Source organism: Astyanax mexicanus, chromosome 5 (genome assembly GCF_023375975.1).
Source record: "Astyanax mexicanus isolate ESR-SI-001 chromosome 5, AstMex3_surface, whole genome shotgun sequence".
Taxonomy (NCBI): Eukaryota; Metazoa; Chordata; class Actinopteri; order Characiformes; family Acestrorhamphidae; genus Astyanax; species Astyanax mexicanus.
Genome location: NC_064412.1, coordinates 42,119,057 through 42,138,574, shown reverse-complemented (window position 1 = coordinate 42,138,574; position 19,518 = coordinate 42,119,057). Strand labels below are relative to the sequence as shown.

Below are 19,518 nucleotides of genomic sequence, written 5' to 3'. Positions count from 1 at the left end.
AACTAGGGAACACGGAAATAAACAAGAAACTAGAGATAAACAAAGGACAAGGGCTAAAGCTAAGAAAACGAGGGCTAGGCTAGGAAACACAAGAACGACAAAACAACAGAGGAAGGTGCAAAGACCGACGGAGGACAAGGTGGCAGAGGAGAGCTATTTATAGTACATAAAACACACTAGAATTGGAAACACCTGGGGAAGGGGTGGAGCTACAAATTAGAAACACATGGTGGAAATCTACTGACAGGAGACACAGAGAGGCACAGGTCACGTGGGGAAGACACACAGAGACACGAAACAGGGCTAAGACCTGACAGAAGCCTCCCCCTAAACGCGCAGCTCCCGAGGCGCGTAAAAACGAACCCCGGGGGCTGGCGGCGGGGAGAGGCCGGGGAAAACAAGAGACGAAACCGGGGACTGAAACGGAGACAGGACAGAGGACAGAGACTGGACGGGAGACTGAACGGGGAACTGAACAGGAGACAGAGACTGGACGGGGAACTGGACAGGAGACGGAGACTGGATGGGGAACGGAGACTGGACAGGGAACTGGACGGTGGACGGAGACTGGACAGGAGACTGGACGGGGAACTGGACAGGGAACTGGACGGTGGACGGAGACTGGACAGGACACTGGGCAGGGGACGGAGATTGAACAGGAGACTGGACGGGACTGGACATGGGAACAGGGACGAGGACATTAACAGGGACAGAAACAAACACTGTAACTGGGACGGGAACAGAGACAGAGACAGACACGGGTACAGGGACGTAAACAGAGACAGGGACCAAAACAGGGAGAGACATGGGGACCAGAAACACGGGTGGGTGCCCAGGACTGGCAAATGTCTGAGGGGAAGTCCAAGGAGCCAGCCTGGGCACAGTACAGGGGACAAAGTCAGGGGACCTCGGTGCCTGCCTGGGTACATGGGACCTGGGACCAAACAAAGTTCCGGGAGCAGGAACCGGTGGGGTAGTGACTCTGGCAGCGGGCGCTGGAGCTGGCGGCGCGGCGACTCGGGCAGCGGGAGCTGGTGCTGGCGGCGCGGCGACTCGGGCAGCGGGAGCTGGTGCTGGCGGCGCGGCGACTCGGGCAGCGGGAGCTGGTGCTGGCACGGAGACTTGGGCAGCTGGCTCTGGCACGGAGACTGGAACTGCTGGAGCAGACACTGAGACTTGAGCAGCTTCAGCAGACACGGAGGCTGGAGCATTTTCAGCAGACATGGAGGCTGGAGCATTTTCAGCAGACATGGAGGCTGGAGCAGCACGCACAGCAGCATATGCAGAGTCTAGAGCGGCAGGAGTTCGGGGGCGTGGCTCAGCAGCCGAAGATGCCTCGTAGGTGGGCGTGTCCGCCGAGTGAGTTTCGGAGCTGGGCGTGTGGAGATCAGGTAATGCAGCTGTGAGGCCTGAAGCCGCGGGCGAAACAAAAACCCGGACTGGATCCGCAGCCTCGCCGGCAGAGTCCACAGCAAGCAGCGCGGGGCCGCCGGTAGAGACCGGCACGGGAAAAGTCTCCATAACAGTCCTGGAGCACGGCTGGGTTGCCGCGGAGATAGTCCCAGAGAGAGGCTGGACTGCAGCGGCGAAATCCAGCCCCGCAGCCGCCATGAAAGCCAGCTCCTCAGCCTGAGGGGCTGGCGCTGCAGCTGTGGGGCTCAAGGCTGCGGTTGCCGCAAAAACCCGGACCGGATTTTTACTCCCTCCGGCTGAGTCCAGCGCGTGGAAAGTCTCTGCTCGCGGCTGGCTCACCGGGTTGGAGGTCCTGTAGCGCGATTCGGCAGCAACCGCGGGGAACACGGAGCGCGGTTCGACTGCCATCGCGGAAGTCCCGGAGCGCGGTTTCACAGCTTGCGCCTTTGCCGCGGGAGAGGAGAGTGTCTTGGCCGCGGGAGGAGCTAGCTTTGGAGGCGCCGGGGAAGCTAACGCCTTAGCCACCGGGGAAGCTAGCTCTGGAACCGCCGGTGAGGAGCGCACCTTGGCTGCAGGGGAACGGACGTGAGTCGGGACGGCCTCTGGAGCTGTGCGGCCGAGAGCCGGGTAGAGCACCGCCCCTGGGGGAAACGGTTTTGGAGTACGGGCTGATGCGGCGTAGAGCTCCTCTTCGTCCTCGGAGCTGCTGGGAGCGCACCCGAGAAAGTCCCACGGGTCCCGCTCCTTGAGCCTCGGGTACACGGAGGTACCGAGGCTCAAAGCACCAACCCTCATCGCCCCCCCAAGAAAATCCTCCCCGGAAAAGGGGTCTTCTTCCGGCTGGCGGGACCCCTTAGAGCGCCTACCCCGAGGCCTGCGGCGTCCTTGAGGCCTCGAGGTGTCCTGCGCCGGGGTCCCGCAAGGAGCTCGGCGAATCGCCATCCTGGTGCCCATCCAGGCAGAACCTGCTGTGTCCATGTTCGGTCGGTCTTTCTGTCACGAATGACCCAGGCAGGGAGACGAGGAGGCGGACACAGGTGCAGGTAAGGGCGATATAAATAAATAATTTATTAAATAAATAACAAAGAAACAAGGAAACAAGCAACAAGTAAACATGTAACAAAGAAACACAAATAACCAATAACAAACTAGAGATAATAATAAAGATAAACAAACAGGGAATATATACAAGGAGCTAAACTAGGAATAGACACAAAGCAGGGGTAATATACAAGGAACTAGGGAACACGGAAATAAACAAGAAACTAGAGATAAACAAAGGACAAGGGCTAAAGCTAAGAAAACGAGGGCTAGGCTAGGAAACACAAGAACGACAAAACAACAGAGGAAGGTGCAAAGACCGACGGAGGACAAGGTGGCAGAGGAGAGCTATTTATAGTACATAAAACACACTAGAATTGGAAACACCTGGGGAAGGGGTGGAGCTACAAATTAGAAACACATGGTGGAAATCTACTGACAGGAGACACAGAGAGGCACAGGTCACGTGGGGAAGACACACAGAGACACGAAACAGGGCTAAGACCTGACACTTCTGTTTCTTTTTTATTCTCCTCACATCCTTTTTTCCCTCCTTTTTGATGTAACAGTTGCATGAATTCTGATCTGGTTTAAACAAAATGGTGTTTCCTATTATATACAGTTGCAAGAAAAAGTATGTGACCCCTTTGGGATTAGTTGGATCTTCATCTAAGTCACAACAATAGACAAACACAGTCTGCTTAAACTAATACCACTCAAAAAATATATATATGTTTGCATGGTTTTATTGACTATAACATGTTAACATTCACAGTGCAGGGTGGAAAAATATGTGAACCTCCTTGGCTAATGACTTTTCTAAGAGCTAATTGGAGCCAGGAGTCAGCCAACATGGAGGCCAATCAATGTGATGAGACTGAGTGTGTTGGTTAAAGCTGCTCTGCCCTATAAAAAAACATTATTGAGCACAACATGTTCACAGTGCAGGGTGAAAAAAGTATTTGAACCTTTGGATTCTTTTTGGACAGCAGAGGCTCCCTCCAAGGTGTCCTCCAATGAACTTCATTCTTGTTTAATGTTTTCCTTACTGTAGATTTGTCAACAAACATTTTAGCATGTGCCAGAGATTTCTGTAAGTCTTTAGCTGACACTAGGATTCTTCCTCACCTCATTGATAATTCTGTGCTGTGCTCTTGCAGTCATCTTTACAGGATGACCACGCCTAGAGAGAGTAGCAACAGTGCTGAACTTTCTTCATTTGTAGACCGTCTGTCTTATCGTGGACACATGAACATCAAGGCTTTTAGAGATACTTTTGTAACCTTTTCCAGCTTCATGCAAGTCAACAATTCTTGAACATAGGTCTTTTGAGAGCTCTTTTGTGCGAGGTATGATTCACATCAAGCAATGCTTCTTAAGAACAGCAAACTTAAAACTGATGTGTGCTTTTTAAAGGACAGGATAACCAACACATCCAGTCTCATCACATTGAGTGGACTCGAAGTTGGCTGACTCCTGGCTCCAATTAGCTCTTAGAAAAGTCATTAGCCTTGGGGTACACATATTTTTCCACCCTGCACTGTGAATGTTAACATGTTGTGTTCAATAAAAACATGCAAACATATCATTTTTTGTGTAGTATTTAGAGACCGACCGATATGGGTTTTTCTAAGGCCGATGCCGATACCGATCATTAGTGGTCAGAGTCAGCCGATGGCCGATGTGACCTGCCGATTTTTAGGGCCGATATGCTATCGTATTATATTTATTTGGCATGCTTAAAATCATACTAGTAAGAGGAGGAACAACAGTTGTAAACTTCACACAATTTATTGAAAATAAATTAGCATTTTATAGTGACTTTAATGTTACTATATCACTATATGTTAATAAAAAAAATATTAATTTTATTTAGATTGTATTATCCATAACATTTTATTTTATTCATTATATAACATATGTTCTATATACACTATATATTCATGTTTATAGTAGAAATATTATGTTGGCTATTATATAAAATTTACTGTAGGGGCCTACTAATTAACAAATGTATGACTTGTTGCAGTCTGTTAGTCTATTAATTATTCATTTTAATATGTTTGAGTGCAAGAAGACTTCCATAATGTGACAACTTTAGATAGTTACTCCAAAACGGCAAAGCTTATTTCTTCTTCAACTCCATGCAGTTGAAAACGAATGGACATGGGAGGACAATGTTATAAAATGTTCACATTAGGGCTGCAGCTATTATTTTACAAAAATGGGTGACGTTTAAATTAAGAATAAAATTATAAATAATGCAAAAACAGACATGTGCTGTAATTTAAATATAGCTTTATCTGTTTTTTTTTTTTCTTCTTCAAATGAGCTCCTTAGAAACGCGTCTCATCAGCTGTACTGGAGGTTCGGTGCCTGAGCGGAAAATGAGTTGAGAAAGCTGAAGAGCGCGGACTTTATAGGTTCAGGATAAAATGAGCTTTTATCAGAAAAGTCTGGAGGGGGTTCTAAAGTAGAACCCGACAAAACAGAAAATTCTGCTCATCGTTTCATTTAATATCTAACAGCGCAAACCGCTTTAAACGGGTGAGTTTTACAGCAGAACAGCAGGAGGCGGCATGATTTAATGTCTGTTTGTAGTGAAGGAAAAAGAGATGTTTTATTTTAACTCCATTGTTTTAGAAACTATTTGTTTCATTAATTCGTTTACAATAAAGCTTATTTATATACAGTGTTGGGAGTAACGGCGTTAAAACTAACGGCGTTACTAACGCCGTTACTTTTTTTCAGTAACGAGTAATCTAACTAATTACTATGACTGTAACTATAACGCCGTTACCATTTCCGACACCCCGTAACTGCACGTTACTTTAGCAGCTCTATGAACTTTTTTTTTTATTTCGCTTTGCCCTGGTTAACCCCTCCTCTGTCCGGTGAACTTGAGCTTCTGGCCGCTGTGCCTGTGGTTTGGCGTGGTGAAGTGAGGCACAATTGTGACGATTTGCGTGCTCTAATCAATTCAGTGATTGCCGTGGACAACCCAAGTTCCGAATTAAGGACGTTAAGCTCTTTTTAGCGGCTCCGGTTTTTGTGGTGCTGCTGCTTTCTATTTTAGAGCTTAGATTCTCTGCCCGAATCCCACCTGACCTGAGGACCGACCCGAAATCAGGCTCCTATTTTTATTTTATATAAAGCTCTGGTGTGATAATCACAATGTTGCTAAGTAACCAATTATTATTGTTCACTAAAGCGAACGAAATAGCGAAAATTGAAAGTGAAAAACATTTGTGTTAACTGAATCTAATAAAAACGGTAATTAAAAGGAAAAACATAACTATCTCGAACTGTATTTTGTGTTTATAAAACTAACTAAAACGAACTGAAATTACTGATAAAATACCCTCATTTTTGTGTTTAATTTATTTATAAGCGCTGTTGTACAGCGGAGTTGTACAGCGGGAGTTGTTGTGCCGAGCGCGCGGCACTCGTGGTCCGTTAGTTCTTGTGTAAAGAGCTCGCGCTAGCAAGCCCACCCTAAAATGAACAGAAAAAATAAAAACAAAATAAAATTAAACTATAATAAAAATGAAAACTGTAATCACGTAGCTCTGGGCGCACGTGAACGCCTCAGCGTTTGACTTGCAGCATTGTGTGTAGCTGTTCTTAAAAATCATTTAAATTAAATAATAGTTCTATGCTTCTATGTTACAGTGTTAATTAACATAATTCTGATTATATTTCGCTCATTCAATCAGCCCGAAAACAGACAGTTTATGGGGCGGATCGGGTCAGGCTCATAATGACAGTTCATGGTTCGGGCTTGGGCAGAATGTGCACGGGCTCCGGCTGGGTCGGATTTTTTGGGCACGATCTAAGCTCTATTCTCTTTTGGTGAAGCTGTTATATTAATACCATTTTAACGGGCATTAAATTGTTGTTTTTGTCCATTATTTTGTTTTATATATACATATTTCTTTTGAGTGTGGCTTGGTTTGTTAAATTTCATCCCCAGACGCGTTTTTCCGCTTTTTTCAGTATTACAAGTTTTAGTAATTTTCTTTGATTGTGTGGAGAATTTCGTTTTATTTTTTTGAAATTCGTTAGATTATATTTTTGTCAACATTTTGGGTTTATTTTCGTTTGTTATTTTTTGTTATTTTTCTAATAATAATAGTAAATGCATAATTGATTTCCTTTTTTTGACGGGCGAATAATAAAAAGTAACGCGATAGTTACTTTTCTGGTAACTAATTACTTTTATAGTGGAGTAACTCCCTTAGTAACTCAGTTACTTTTTTGGAGAAGTAACGAGTAACTATAACTAATTACTTTTTCAAAGTAACGTGCCCAACACTGTTTATATATAAGGAGAAGTACAGTCCTCTAATAATCCTGACTAACCAGTAATTATTATTTCAGCGCAGCTGATGCTGCGAATATCCTTAAACAGTTTTAGTCCTGCCCTTTTTCATTTCGTCTAAAAATAATTTAAATACTGAAAATATCAAGTGTTAATTTGATTTTATTTACTTAGATTTTCGTTTCTGAAGAAGAGACGTCAGTTATTTTATACTAGAGCTTATAGATAGGGCTTGCCTTGCATAGTCAGGGCGCATTCCAAATGCACTCCTGCCATCAACGCTAAGCATAGTTTCGTTTGGAGAGAAATGCTACAACACCGATGCAGTTGAAATTCTATTCTTTTTCAGTAAATGAAGCAACATCACAGATTACTAATCATGAGAGAAAATATAGACTTTGGGACACTGGATTGTAAAAATGGATGCCTTACCCAAGTCTTGCTCACTCTTGAAACCTTGCGCTGCGTTCCAAGTAGCTGCCCGCAGATGTGCCGGATTAAAATCGGCGCGGCCAAATAAGAAAATCGGCCGATGCCGATTGATAAAAAAATAACAAAAATCGGCCGATTAAATCGGCTGGCCGATCGATCGGTCGGCCTCTAGTAGTATTAGTTTAAGCAGACTATGTTTGTCTATTGTTGTGACTAGGAGAAATCCAAGTAATCCCAAAGGGTTCACATACTTTTTCTTGCAACTGTAGGTTTCAGGGGGAGCAGCCTCCAAAGGTACCAGTGTGATTTCCTCTGTCCCCATCCTCCCTCCACCCACAGCAGTTACACCACAGGCTCATTGTCATTCACAGGCCATAGAACCAGTGACCCCTTTTTGTTCAGGTCCATAACAATGACACTGCACTTTCCTGAATTTCGGAGAGAGAACTGTACTTGTACAAACATTTGACCAGTATTTGTATGTTCCCACACATATGTTTAACCCCTAGGTAATTGAGTAAATTGTTATTATAAAGTGATTTATTTTACCAGATTAATTTCATTTGACCTATTTTAGGACAAATTGTGCTGATGAAAATGTAATTAAGTATGGATTTAAATCTACAGTTTAAGGGGTTTCAAAGATTATTTGGAATGATGCCACAGAAGAAACAGTTTTAAAGAATTTATTTAACAAGTGGATTTAAAGAGCCATTAATTTAAATCAATTAGGGGTGGCGCAGAAGATGCTTTATAACAAAACTGAATGGGCAGAAAAGCGAAAATCATAATTTATTGCAAGAAGAGCACACTAGTGGAAGTTAGATTACTTTTTCCCAACAAGAAGGGTGGCCAGAAGGTTGCTTTTTTTTGCAATTCTTCGGGGCACCAAGGTGGGCGGTTGCATCAATGAAGGCCATGAATATATTAATATTATTAATAATAATAATAACACGTAAGTAAATTAATTAGTTATTAACACTAAAGCAAAAACTATTGTAAAGCTATTTATTGTACGAGAGTCCCACAGGGTTCTATTTTAGGGCCTATAAAATTGATATGGCATACATATAGAAGCTGAGGTTCAAAATGTTATATTAATCATTTAAATTGATGCCACAAATAAAAACATCTTTAAAGAGCCAGCAGTGGTTCTTCCAAGGCTGTTGTTTGACAGTCACTCTAGCATTTTTTTTTCACCTGGTGAAACACTGGGGAAGTATATGGGGTGTGTGTGTGTGTGTTGGGAGGGGGGGTGTTGGGATGGGTATGTGTGTCTGCATCAGGAGGGATGTTTTCGATGAGTCAGAGCAATGAAGGCCGTGATGAACAATAACAGGACTTATGGTCTCTTTTGAGCCGAGCTGCTGAGCCGGCAATCCGGCTGCACATTCTGCAGTACCCACCGCCACAACAGCTATATAAACCCCTGTAGGTGGGATGATCCCAACATAGATCACGCCTCACCTTGCCCACCTCGGCACGTAAGTATAAAACTTCTTAAACACTGACCCCCTGCCCCATCTTCCTCTCCCCCAGATCCACTGATTTGCTCCAGCTTAAAGAAAGGCCTTTGTGGAAATAATCATATGGAGTTCTTAAGGAACAGGCAACTAACCAGGATGATTAACAAACTCTTCAAGACCATGACGTGCCTTGAAAGTTCTGTCATGTATCGATACTTTGGAGGTGCAGAGGTCCAACACAACAGGGCTGTGAAGAATCGTGGGTTTGCTCAGTGCGGGTGATCCTTCAATAGCAGTGAAAAAAAAGTGCATCGCTCCATCCATTGCAGAGATCTCACTTCTTATGTGACATCCGTGATTCTCACGCTTATGGAAAGCAGCTCCATAATGTCCCGGAAATCAGAACCTTGTACAGCCCACATCCGAAACAGTTTGGGACAGTATGGAAAATGCAAAACAAAAAACGTTTTTTTTTTCCTTTGCTTTGACTTTTATTTGATTACAGACAGTATGAGCTCAAGTTCCATGTTTTATTTGGTCAACTTAAATTTTTATTTCCTAATATAGATCCATTACTACATTTCAGACACTTTCCAAAAAAAAGTTGGAATGGTAAAGCATTAACCACTTTGTAATGTTGCCATTGCATTTTGATATTTAGAATATCAAATGGTGAAGTGTTTAAGATGTTATGTTTAACCTTTCTTTTTGAAAATGTGTTTAAAAAGTCTCCACACATTTTATACTGGAGACAACTCAGGACTGCAGTAAGGCCAGTCCAGTATCCATACTCTCTTCTTCCACAGCCATGCGTTTGTGCAGCATGTGGTTTTGCATTATCTTGCTGAAAAGTGCATAGACTTCCCTGTAAAAGATAAGTCATAAAAGGCAGCATATTTTGCTCTTGTTGTTTATGTACTTTTTCTGCATTAATGCTGCATCCTACATAAGAGTAGTGTATTGACACAGCCCATACCAATGCCAACCCTGGCTTTTGGATTTGTTGCTGATAACAGTCTGGATGGTCCTTTTTAACTTTGGTCCAGAGCACATGCCATCTTCTTTACTAGCCTCAAATGTTCTGTGTACCAATTGCAATGTGTAACAAATAAAACATAAACTGGGTTTATACTGTCTTTAGTCAAATAATAGATTTTTGGTCTGATTGGACATCCTGATTTTTTTTAACAGCACCATATGTATATTGTGTATCCACCACCTTCCACAGAGGAGATGCGTCTGTGGTTGAAGGAGCTAAATTTAAAACATCTGCCAAAATGTCTCTTCATTTGCTCTTACCAATTTGTGGAGGAAAAACAACAACAGAACATCTTTACCAAGATAAATGGCTTGGTTTTAAAGCTCTGGAGAAGAAGATGAGTTGGGTGTGCTTGTGAGGTTTACCCTCTTCATGCTTCTGCGCACTTTGGTTAGCTTTTTAGCTAACATCTGACAGCCGTACAGCACTTTACTTACAGTATCTGTTTCCCCAGATCCTTATAACCAGGATTACCCTTCACAGAATGAATGGTAAGAGCAGGAATATGGATGTTTTAAATTTAGCACCTTCAACCACAGACACAGCTGCTTTGTGGAAGGTGGTGGAGCTTCTATCTTTATGGAGCTTCTATCTTTTTCTGTTGTGTTCATGTGGGATTTGTTCACACAATCGATTAGTGTGATTAGTGTGTGAAAGCTAGTTAGCTATGCTGTAAATAGTAGTGAATAATGTTTAATAGCCCACTGTTGGAATGTTGGGTTAGGATAACTAGCTACTTCATGGTCAGCGTCCACAGCAGTAGCTTTTTCAGACTGCATTCAATTTAAATACAATATGACCAGAAACTGTCTGATATATAATGATCAGAAAGTCTAACCAACACACTGTGGTGGAATAAAGTGTATATTAATGACTGGAATAACATACTGAATGTTTTTATGATTTCACAATGCCTTATAATATGAATTAGTGCAGTCAGATTCAGTCAGAATGAAGGTGTTCTCACAGCTCTTCTTCTGTTCTCCACAGCTGGAGAGAGCACACAGGTGGCCACAATGGACCAGCGAGACCAGATTGAGCAGAGGGGTCAGTTCAGGATCACAGTGTGGGAGGAGGAGAACTTCCAGGGCAAGCGCTGTGAATTCGTGGTGGAGTGTCCCAACATCATGGAGAGGGGCTTTCAGAAGATCCGCTCCATCAAGGTTGAGAACGGGCCGTAAGTGTGCACATTGGCTGGGTTTGGGATGTGAGTGGGTTTGTACATGTTTAATGAGAGGTTTGGTAGTTAGGTTAAGACTAGCATCACTGCAATGCAAGGAATATCACAGCAAATTCAACCAAAAGAAATGCTGCATATGCTGCAGCTGCAACATACTGCTAACTTGCGAATGCGGAATTAGTCATGAGGCTGTTATTCTGTGAATGGATTGTTTATGTTATTCAGAATAAATATAAAAGTTATCAGGAACAATAAATGATACATTTATACTGGACTCTATCTTATACCCTGTGCAAGGCATGTTGAGATGCTCATTGCTATCTAACACTGGAGACAGTACTTCTCAAAAAAATAGAATATCATTGAAAAGTTACTTTATTTAAGTAATTCAGTTCAAAATGTAAAACTTATGTATTATATAGATGTATTACACACAGAGTGATCTATTTGAAGCAAATGTTTCTTTTACTGTTGATGTTGTTATGGCTTACTTAGTGTCTCAAAAAAATTTAATATTTTAAGACCAACTGGTACTTTTGGCAGTGTCCAGAAGTAAACCTTGATCCTAGTGTTGATGCTTGTGAAACAGCAGCGTTGTTCTGATGGCTTGTTCCTCCTGGCTTCTCTCCAGCTGGGTGGGTTATGAGTATCCAGAGCACCAGGGCCAGCAGTTCATCCTGGAGAAGGGAGACTATCCCTGTTATCAGGCCTGGAGTGGCAACAGCAGCTACCGGACCGAACACCTGCTCTCCTTCAGACCAATTAAGTGTGCTGTAAGAGCCAACCATACCTTACACCTTTTTCATTAAGGGCTTGGAAAATATGACAAAAAATTTTCATCATGTTGTAATAAATTATGTTATGGTGATACACAATATGCTTCACTGAGTATAATGTGAATATTATTAATGCAAAAAAAATATATATTACCAACTGACCAAACCTTTAATTACTGAAAGTGTAATCTGTATTTTTCGCACTATAAGGCACATTTAAAATCCTTTAATTTTAAAAAAAAATGTTTAGTGCGCCTTATAATCCGGTGCACCTCATTAGTTGTTTCAATGTTCAGAGGTGAGTATTATTGGTCTGCAGCCTGCTGCTAACCTCAGCTAGCACTGCTGGAGCAGCATTAGTGTTACCCACTAACCGTGCTGAGTGCTAGCTCTTTCACCATACAGAGGTAAGTATTATCGCTTGTAGTTTGCTGCTAACCCTGGCTAGCACTGCTGGAGCAGCATTAGCATTACCCACTTACCTCGCTTTTGCTGTTCAGAAGTGAGTATTATTGGCCTGTAGCCTGCTGCTAACCCCAGCTAGCACTTAGCATGAAGTAGCATTAGCATTAGCCACTAACCGCAGCGTTAGCACTTTTGCCACTCAGAGGTGAGTAAATTGGACTGTAGTCTGCGTGTTTACCATGTTAAAACAAGCTTCGTGGTAAAAACCACTAGCTGATAGTGCCCTGGCTCACCAGAACAGTCAGAGTTCCTCAGTAAAGCACTATCTGGTGCTAGCGGTTAGCTGCTAAGGCAAAATACTTTTATTGATAGTGTGCCTTATAATCCAGTGCACCTTATAGTGTGAAAAATACGGAAGTGCTGTATAATTGGGTGAAGTGCAGCACATAATGCATACAAATACTGTATTTAAAAACTGTACTATTTAATGTCCATTTTAAAAGGCATTTTATCTGTGAGTTGTGATACCATATTTTTCTCATACTACCCGGCCTTAGCCTCCTTATATTTTTACACATTTTTGCTCTTTTCTATCTATATTATTTAGCTGTTGTGAATTTGTTTTGCCATTTAATGTTTAAAATCATTATAACCATGTGTTTATTGAATTATAAAATTATGCTTCTTGTCCATTGACGTCTGACCTTTTGTCCTTTATGCAGAACCACACTGACAGTAAGACGACCCTGTATGAGTGTGAGGATCTGCAGGGACGCTCGTTTGAGATTTGTGATGATTACCCATCCCTGCAGGGCATGGGTTGGTGCAGTAAGGAGGTCCCCTCCATTAAAGTGAACTCTGGAGTGTAAGTACATTATATATTCGTTATTGTTCAGGGTTGACATTCATTGGTGATAAAGTAATTTTCTAATTAAAATGAATCCTTCATTTAAAACAGAACATTTTGGTCAGCTGTTCATTCAGGGATTGAGGAGGAAACTCACTTGATAATGAGAGAAAGCTTACTTAAAACTGAAGCTGTTCTTTTTTATATTACATATCGAATGTTTTCGCATAGAATAGAAGGTTGTTGGTGATGTGATTATAACATTGTATATTGTGTTTAGTCTGGGTAGTTTTGGTTCCACACAGCAGTTTAGTGACTAAACGCATTAAAAACCTTTTTTAACTTTATTATTAAAGATCATTTCTGTAAGTTTTGGGATTTAGGGGATTTAGGGCTCTCTCTGGTGAGAATGGGTAATTGCACAGAGCATGAGGAAGAATCATTTTAAACTGGGCAGGTGTGATGCGGTCTCCTTTCAGAGCAGATGAATCCGATTCCAGGTTATGTTCAGTCAGAGAGAGAGCGAGCTCAGTCAGAACCTTCACTCCTTTATTTATTTGTTTTTACTATGGGTGAATTAGCTACTGAGCTCTGAGTTTCCTCTTCTAAAATCTTGATTGCTTGACGTAAGTACGTAAATACGCGTGACGTGGCCAGAAGAACTACCGCGAAAAGACCAGACACCCCAGTTTTTAGAATGAATATATTAGACTTATCAGGGATGGTCGTTCCAGCACACTGGTACCATTAAACAAAACAATTTATCCCTTCTCCACTAAAAAATGATTCTGCGTTTAGTTTAGAAACAAAATAATATGCATTTACACTTTAACTACATCCTGCCATCAGTACCTACCGTGCTGGCCAAAAGTATTGGCACCCCTGCAATTCTGTCAGATAATACTCAATTTCTTCCAGAAAATGATCGCAATCACAAATGCTTTGATATTAATATCTTCATTTATTTTGCTTGCAATGAAAAAACACAAAAGAGAATGAAAAAAAAGTCAAATCAATTATCATTTTACACAAAACTCTAAAAATGGTCCCGACAAAAGTATTGGCACCCTCAGCCTAATACTTGGTAGCACAACCTTTAGACAAAATAACTGCGAACAACCACGTCCGGTAACCATCAATGAGTTTCTTACAATGCTCTGCTGCAATTTTAGACCATTCTTCTTTGGCAAACTGTTCCAGATCCCTGAGATTTGAAGGGTGCCTTCTCCAAACTGCCATTTTGAGATCTCTCTACAGGTGTTCTATGGGATTCAGGTCTGGACTCATTGCTGGCCACTTTAGAAGTCTCCAGTGCTTTCTCTCAAACCATTTTCTAGTGCTTTTTGAAGTGTGTTTTGGGTCATTGTCCTGCTGGAAGACCCATGACCTCTGAGAAAGACCCAGCTTTCTCACACTGGGCCCTACATTATGCTGCAAAATTTGTTGGTAGTCCTCAGACTTCATTATGCCATGCACACATTCAAGCAGTCCAGTGCCAGAGGCAGCAAAGCAACCCCAAAACATCAGGGAACCTCCGCCATGTTTGACTGTAGGGACCGTGTTCTTTTTTTTTGAAGGCCTCATTTTTTTTTCCTGTAAACTTTATGTTGATGCCTTTTCCCAAAAAGCTCTACTTTTGTCTCATCTGACCAGAGAACATTCTTCCAAAATGTTTTTGGCTTTCTCAGGTAAGTTTTGGCAAACTCCAGCCTGGCTTTTTTATGTCTCTGGGTCAGAAGTGGGGTCTTCCTGGGTATCCTCCAGTCCTTTTTCATTCAGACGCCGACGGATAGTACACGTTGACATTGTTGTACCCTCGGACTGCAGGGCAGCTTGAACTTGTTTGGATGTTAGTCGAGGTTCTTTATCCACCATCCGCACAATCTTTCGTTGAAATCTCTCGTCAATTTTTCTTTTCCGACCACATCTAGGGAGGTTAGCCACAGTGCCATGGGCTTTAAACTTCTTGATGACACTGCGCACGGTAGACACAGGAACATTCAGGTCTTTGGAGATGGACTTGTAGCCTTGAGATTGCCCATGCTTCCTCACAATTTTGCTTCTCAAGTCCTCAGACAGTTCTTTGGTCTTCTTTCTTTTCTCCATGCTCAATGTGGTACACACAAGGACACAGGACAGAGGTTGAGTCAACTTTAATCCATTTTTAGCTGCAAAATTTTTAGTTATTGCCACCACCTGTGCCACATGTAAGTAACAGGTGCTGTTAATTACACAAATTAAAGAAGCATCAAATGATTTTTCCAATACTTTTGTCCACCCCCTTTTTTTATCTTTTATATCCAATTTGACTTTTTGACAATTCTTTTTGTGGTTTTCCATTGAAGACAAATTAAATGAACATTTTAATATCAAAGCATTTGTAATTACAATCATTTTCTGGGAGAAATGGAGCATTATCTGACAGAATTGCAGGGGTGCCAATACTTTTGGCCAGCACTGTACATTGTGGGGATCTCTCCCTATACTTCACACTGATTGGGCACAATTTTTCTGTGAGTTGCCTTTGCAGGTGTTGTACCACATTTTTCTTCCCTGCCAGAATCTGCCTTCCTTCGAGCGCAGGGGTGTCGTGCAGCAGAAGGATTCTCCTCATATTCCTTCAATTTCTGTTTATAAATAAGGGATAATCTACAGGTACAGTAGATACAGAAAATCACCAGTGTAATCTGTTCTACCCAAACTGTTGCATGACACACCTGCACACCAAGAGGGGCCAGATTTTAGCACAACACCCCTTCTTTTTCTTCTTCTGTTGTTTAATGGGTGACCATAGCCTGCCTCATATTCCTGTAATTGCTTTGAAAGTCTGAACCACCGAGAGACTGCTAACGAAGCTGACTATGCCTTGGTAGATCTAGACAAAGACCATTTTGGTCTTTTGATTTTGAATGTGAGATGTTTTCTCTGGTCTAAAGAAGTTCATGAATTTATCTACTTAGAGTGTTTTCCACTCGGTTCGGGTTTGGTTTCACACAAGGAAATCGCAAGTGCAAAAAAAAGCATCAGAACAAACAATGTATTAGCATGTTTTCTCTGCTAAAAGAGCTGGAAAGAGCTGTCTGGGGTCGAGTCAGACTATGACTGTTTTCATCAAACATGAGGAATGTATTTGGTAGTTGGGTTGAATAAAGGTTTCTCTACTAACACCTCTAACAAACGAACTACTTCTGACCTCATTTCCTCATCTATACCACTATTCCCCTTTGGCCTCCTTTAGGTCCTGTCAAAATATTTTTGCCTTAAACTTCATGTCCTCTATTGCTAATTTACATAATTATTTGGATAAAAGTGTCTGCTTAATGCTACATAATGTAATTTAATTTAAAGGTCAGGTCATGTTCTTTTTACACCTGCCAAAACGAATCGCACCAAGAGTAAAAATGAACCATAGTCCATTTTAACTGGACTAAATAGTGCTGGTGTGAAAACACACTTAGATTCTATGTTAATTAAAATATTACATGTTCATTGACCTGATTGGATGTCAGAGCTGGGAATGGCATTACACCCAAGTTGACTGTGTTCCAGTTAAACTTTCAGATATCACTGTTAGCACTGTTCCAAATTAGCGTTGCTAGCATAGAGTATTTTGCATATACAAAAAAACAGGTTGGAAATATGTCCACAGATTAACAGTTCTGTGTATGACTGATTTAATGAGACACTAATAGATAGACATGATAAACTCTGTAATACTACTGCTTTTACTATGGTGATGAGCAGGACAGCCATCTTGGATTCAGGGTTGGTGAGGCTCTTTTGGCCTTCCTAGTAAGTTTTCCTAGTAAGTTCTTTTAGGTTTGTTCTGGCAAGGTAACTGGGTTCTTTGTATTGAGAAAAGAAATGTCTACCCAGTAGTTTTTGTATGGCACTTACTAGATATCATTGGAACAAACCCTGAATTAGGTCTATATTTCCCCGTGTCTTCCTCTCCACAGGTGGGTGGGCTACCAGTTCCCCGGTTATCGTGGATACCAGTACATTTTTGAGAGAGACCGGCGCCAGGGAGAGTACAAAAACTACACGGAGTTCGGCACCCAGGCGCACACCAATCAGATCCAGTCTCTCCGTCGTGTGCAGCACTAAGCTGGCTTCTCATTGGCTACTCCACCTACTGCAGCATGAGGCAACGATACTATCTGTACTGGTATACAATAAAAGCTCATTCTGAAGACTCCTGAAGAGAGCATAAAAACACCATAGGTATTCTGTTTGTTGCCATTACTGTACGCACTAAAGACCTGCGTTAGGAACATGAACATTAAACAATCATTCTGGAGCGATTTTATCAATTTATTTTTCCATCCCTCACAATTTGTTCGAGCATTTCACCAGATTACGATGGAAGCAGATTATGGAAGCTAGTTACGACATAGCTAAAGCTAGCTAAAGATAGAGGCCTAAGCTTTTATATTAAAGACAAAAGCTCTTTGTTAAGAGAGTTGTTTGAGATGACATTTGTAGAATCGATCAGATTTTTATTTTCTTAACGTTAGGAACAGTGTAACATTGTTTTTTGTCAGACTGTATTTTATTAATTCAATAAATAAGAGCATGAAACATGTTTTTGCTGTTTTGTTGTTATTGTCTTTGACATTTGTAAGTGGATGTTTGTGGACTGGACCTTCCTTTTAATTCTTCAACTCGCACAGACTTGGGATATCTTTGCTTTAACACAACATAATTAACCTTATTGTTGTTTTTAAGCAGGGAATTATCTAGGTGCTGTTCACAATGAATCATTTCGAACTTTAAACAAGTGTGTTTGCCACAAGACCAAACAAGCTTCTATATGATTTGTTTAGTTACACCCTTGACCAGTGTTCTTTAATAGTTCTTCATTAAGCACCTAAACCATATATATTTTTAAATAGCTGAAATGTGTTTCTTTATAGTTGCATACATCCCAAGTTGTAAAAATGAATTTCAGGTAAGTACCCCCGGACATGGACTTGGACCATGTATATATATTTAGTCCCCTGTGGGCAATGCTAAAATCACTATTACAAACTGTACAGCTGGCAACATTTTTAACTTTAGAGAGGTTTTTAAACTTTAGTCAGAGGCTAAAAGAGTTTTGATGGGAGCCATGATGCTCCTGAATGCATCCTGTCCAGAAGGGTGGATGAAAACACTGCCCGCTCACAATAAAAACTGATTGTCTGACTCACAGAGTCTTTGCAGAGAACAGGCCAATCAGAACACTCTCTGTTTAGCATGCGCTTCATAAATATGCACACGAGTTGAGCACCTTTCTCTCCTTGTCCCTCTCTTTCTCTCATGCGATTGGGGAAAAAGGTCTGTGTCGCCTGCGTGGGTGTTCACTCATGGGCCACTTGTTCTAGATTCCAGGAGATTGTATCCGACTTGCGGGCATCAGGGAGCCGTTGTTGATATGTGGTAAACTCAAGCGACTTCCAGAAGACTTGGCAAGTCTGCAGCTGTGAAACATATCAGTCCTGCTTAATTTTTTTTATAAATCTTTCCTAACCTGTCAGGATTTTTTTTATTGTGGTAATTTCTGCCTCTGCAGTGCCCTTACAAGTTCAATTTTGCTATATTCTATAGGTGAAGATGATGTTTCTGTGTACTTTTGTACCCAGACACTCACAATATGCAAATCAGTCAATCAATAATACTACCCCCTGGTGATGTCCAACCATTTCATTTTTTTTGTCTCTGTTTTGGTCTCCCATCTACATGGAAATGCTGTATATAGTTACTAAAAATCAAGTTAAAAATGCTCTCTAAGGTGAAGACTTTGAAAATCTCTGTTTTCATCAGCAGTCAGTGTAACTTTTATCAGTTCCAGTGTTCTGACCATTCAAGGCTAAATTTGAAAACAGACCAATTAGAAAAAATGGAGGACATCTTTACTTGAATTTCTAATTTGCATCTTGTAACAAACATAGTTTGGATTATACGGGGTCTGTGTACTTTTTGGTCATTCTTTTTCCATTTTAAAAACAGATATTAAAAAATGAAAACCACATGGTTAAAAATAGAAAATAGAAAAAAAACGTCCATCTTTGTATTATTCTAAATGGAAATCTGTTGTTTTTGAGATATCAGAGAAACTTTCCCATCATTACTCCATCTTATGATAATTAGTAATTTGTTGTTTAGAAGCACAAATGCTTGTCTCTTAAAGAGGAGGATGTGACTGCAGACAAACAAGGTTTTAAAATGGTTTTAACTGTATATTTTATGGTTGTACATATATTTTATATTGATATTCTATAACAATGTAAAACAATAGCTAGTTGAACATATTAGCTAATTTTCACCTAAAATATAGAACTAATGCAACAAAAACAACATGTTTATGAATATTAAAAACACAGAATATTTTTTGTTTCTTATTCTTTGATAATTTACATTTTGATTTAATTATTTATTGCTTTATTTTGTCTTTGTTTTAATGTATAAACAAATAAATCACTAGATCCATGTCCACTAAATTACTGTTTCTTCCTAAATCAAAGATATTGAAAATAATTTTTAATTTTTATTTTTTTTTACTGGTTGGATCTTTATCATCCCAGAAAACTCAGCTGCTGCAGAGAGTCCTCTTCTA

At 41.0% G+C, this 19,518-nt stretch overlaps 1 protein-coding gene across 1 annotated transcript; it reads left to right on the top strand.

The window, feature by feature from the left end:
* Window positions 1–8,612: 8,612 nt before the first annotated feature.
* cryba2a (crystallin, beta A2a) lies at window positions 8,613–17,505 on the top strand. Its single transcript, XM_022675493.2, has 5 exons — window positions 8,613–8,691; window positions 10,703–10,889; window positions 11,524–11,665; window positions 12,796–12,938; window positions 16,880–17,505. Exons 2-5 carry the CDS (start codon window positions 10,729–10,731, stop codon window positions 17,025–17,027), a joined length of 594 nt encoding a protein of 197 aa, XP_022531214.2. The 5' UTR covers window positions 8,613–8,691; window positions 10,703–10,728; the 3' UTR covers window positions 17,028–17,505.
* Window positions 17,506–19,518: the final 2,013 nt, after the last annotated feature.

Excerpts from the sequence above, each read along its gene's own strand:
- cryba2a (XM_022675493.2), top strand. The coding sequence starts at position 10,729 with ATGGACCAGCGAGACCAGATTGAGCAGAGGGGTCAGTTCAGGATCACA. Across the intron at positions 10,890-11,523 it reads ATCAAGGTTGAGAACGGGCC|CTGGGTGGGTTATGAGTATC; the intron begins GTAAGTGTGCAC and ends GCTTCTCTCCAG. Across the intron at positions 11,666-12,795 it reads TCAGACCAATTAAGTGTGCT|AACCACACTGACAGTAAGAC; the intron begins GTAAGAGCCAAC and ends TCCTTTATGCAG.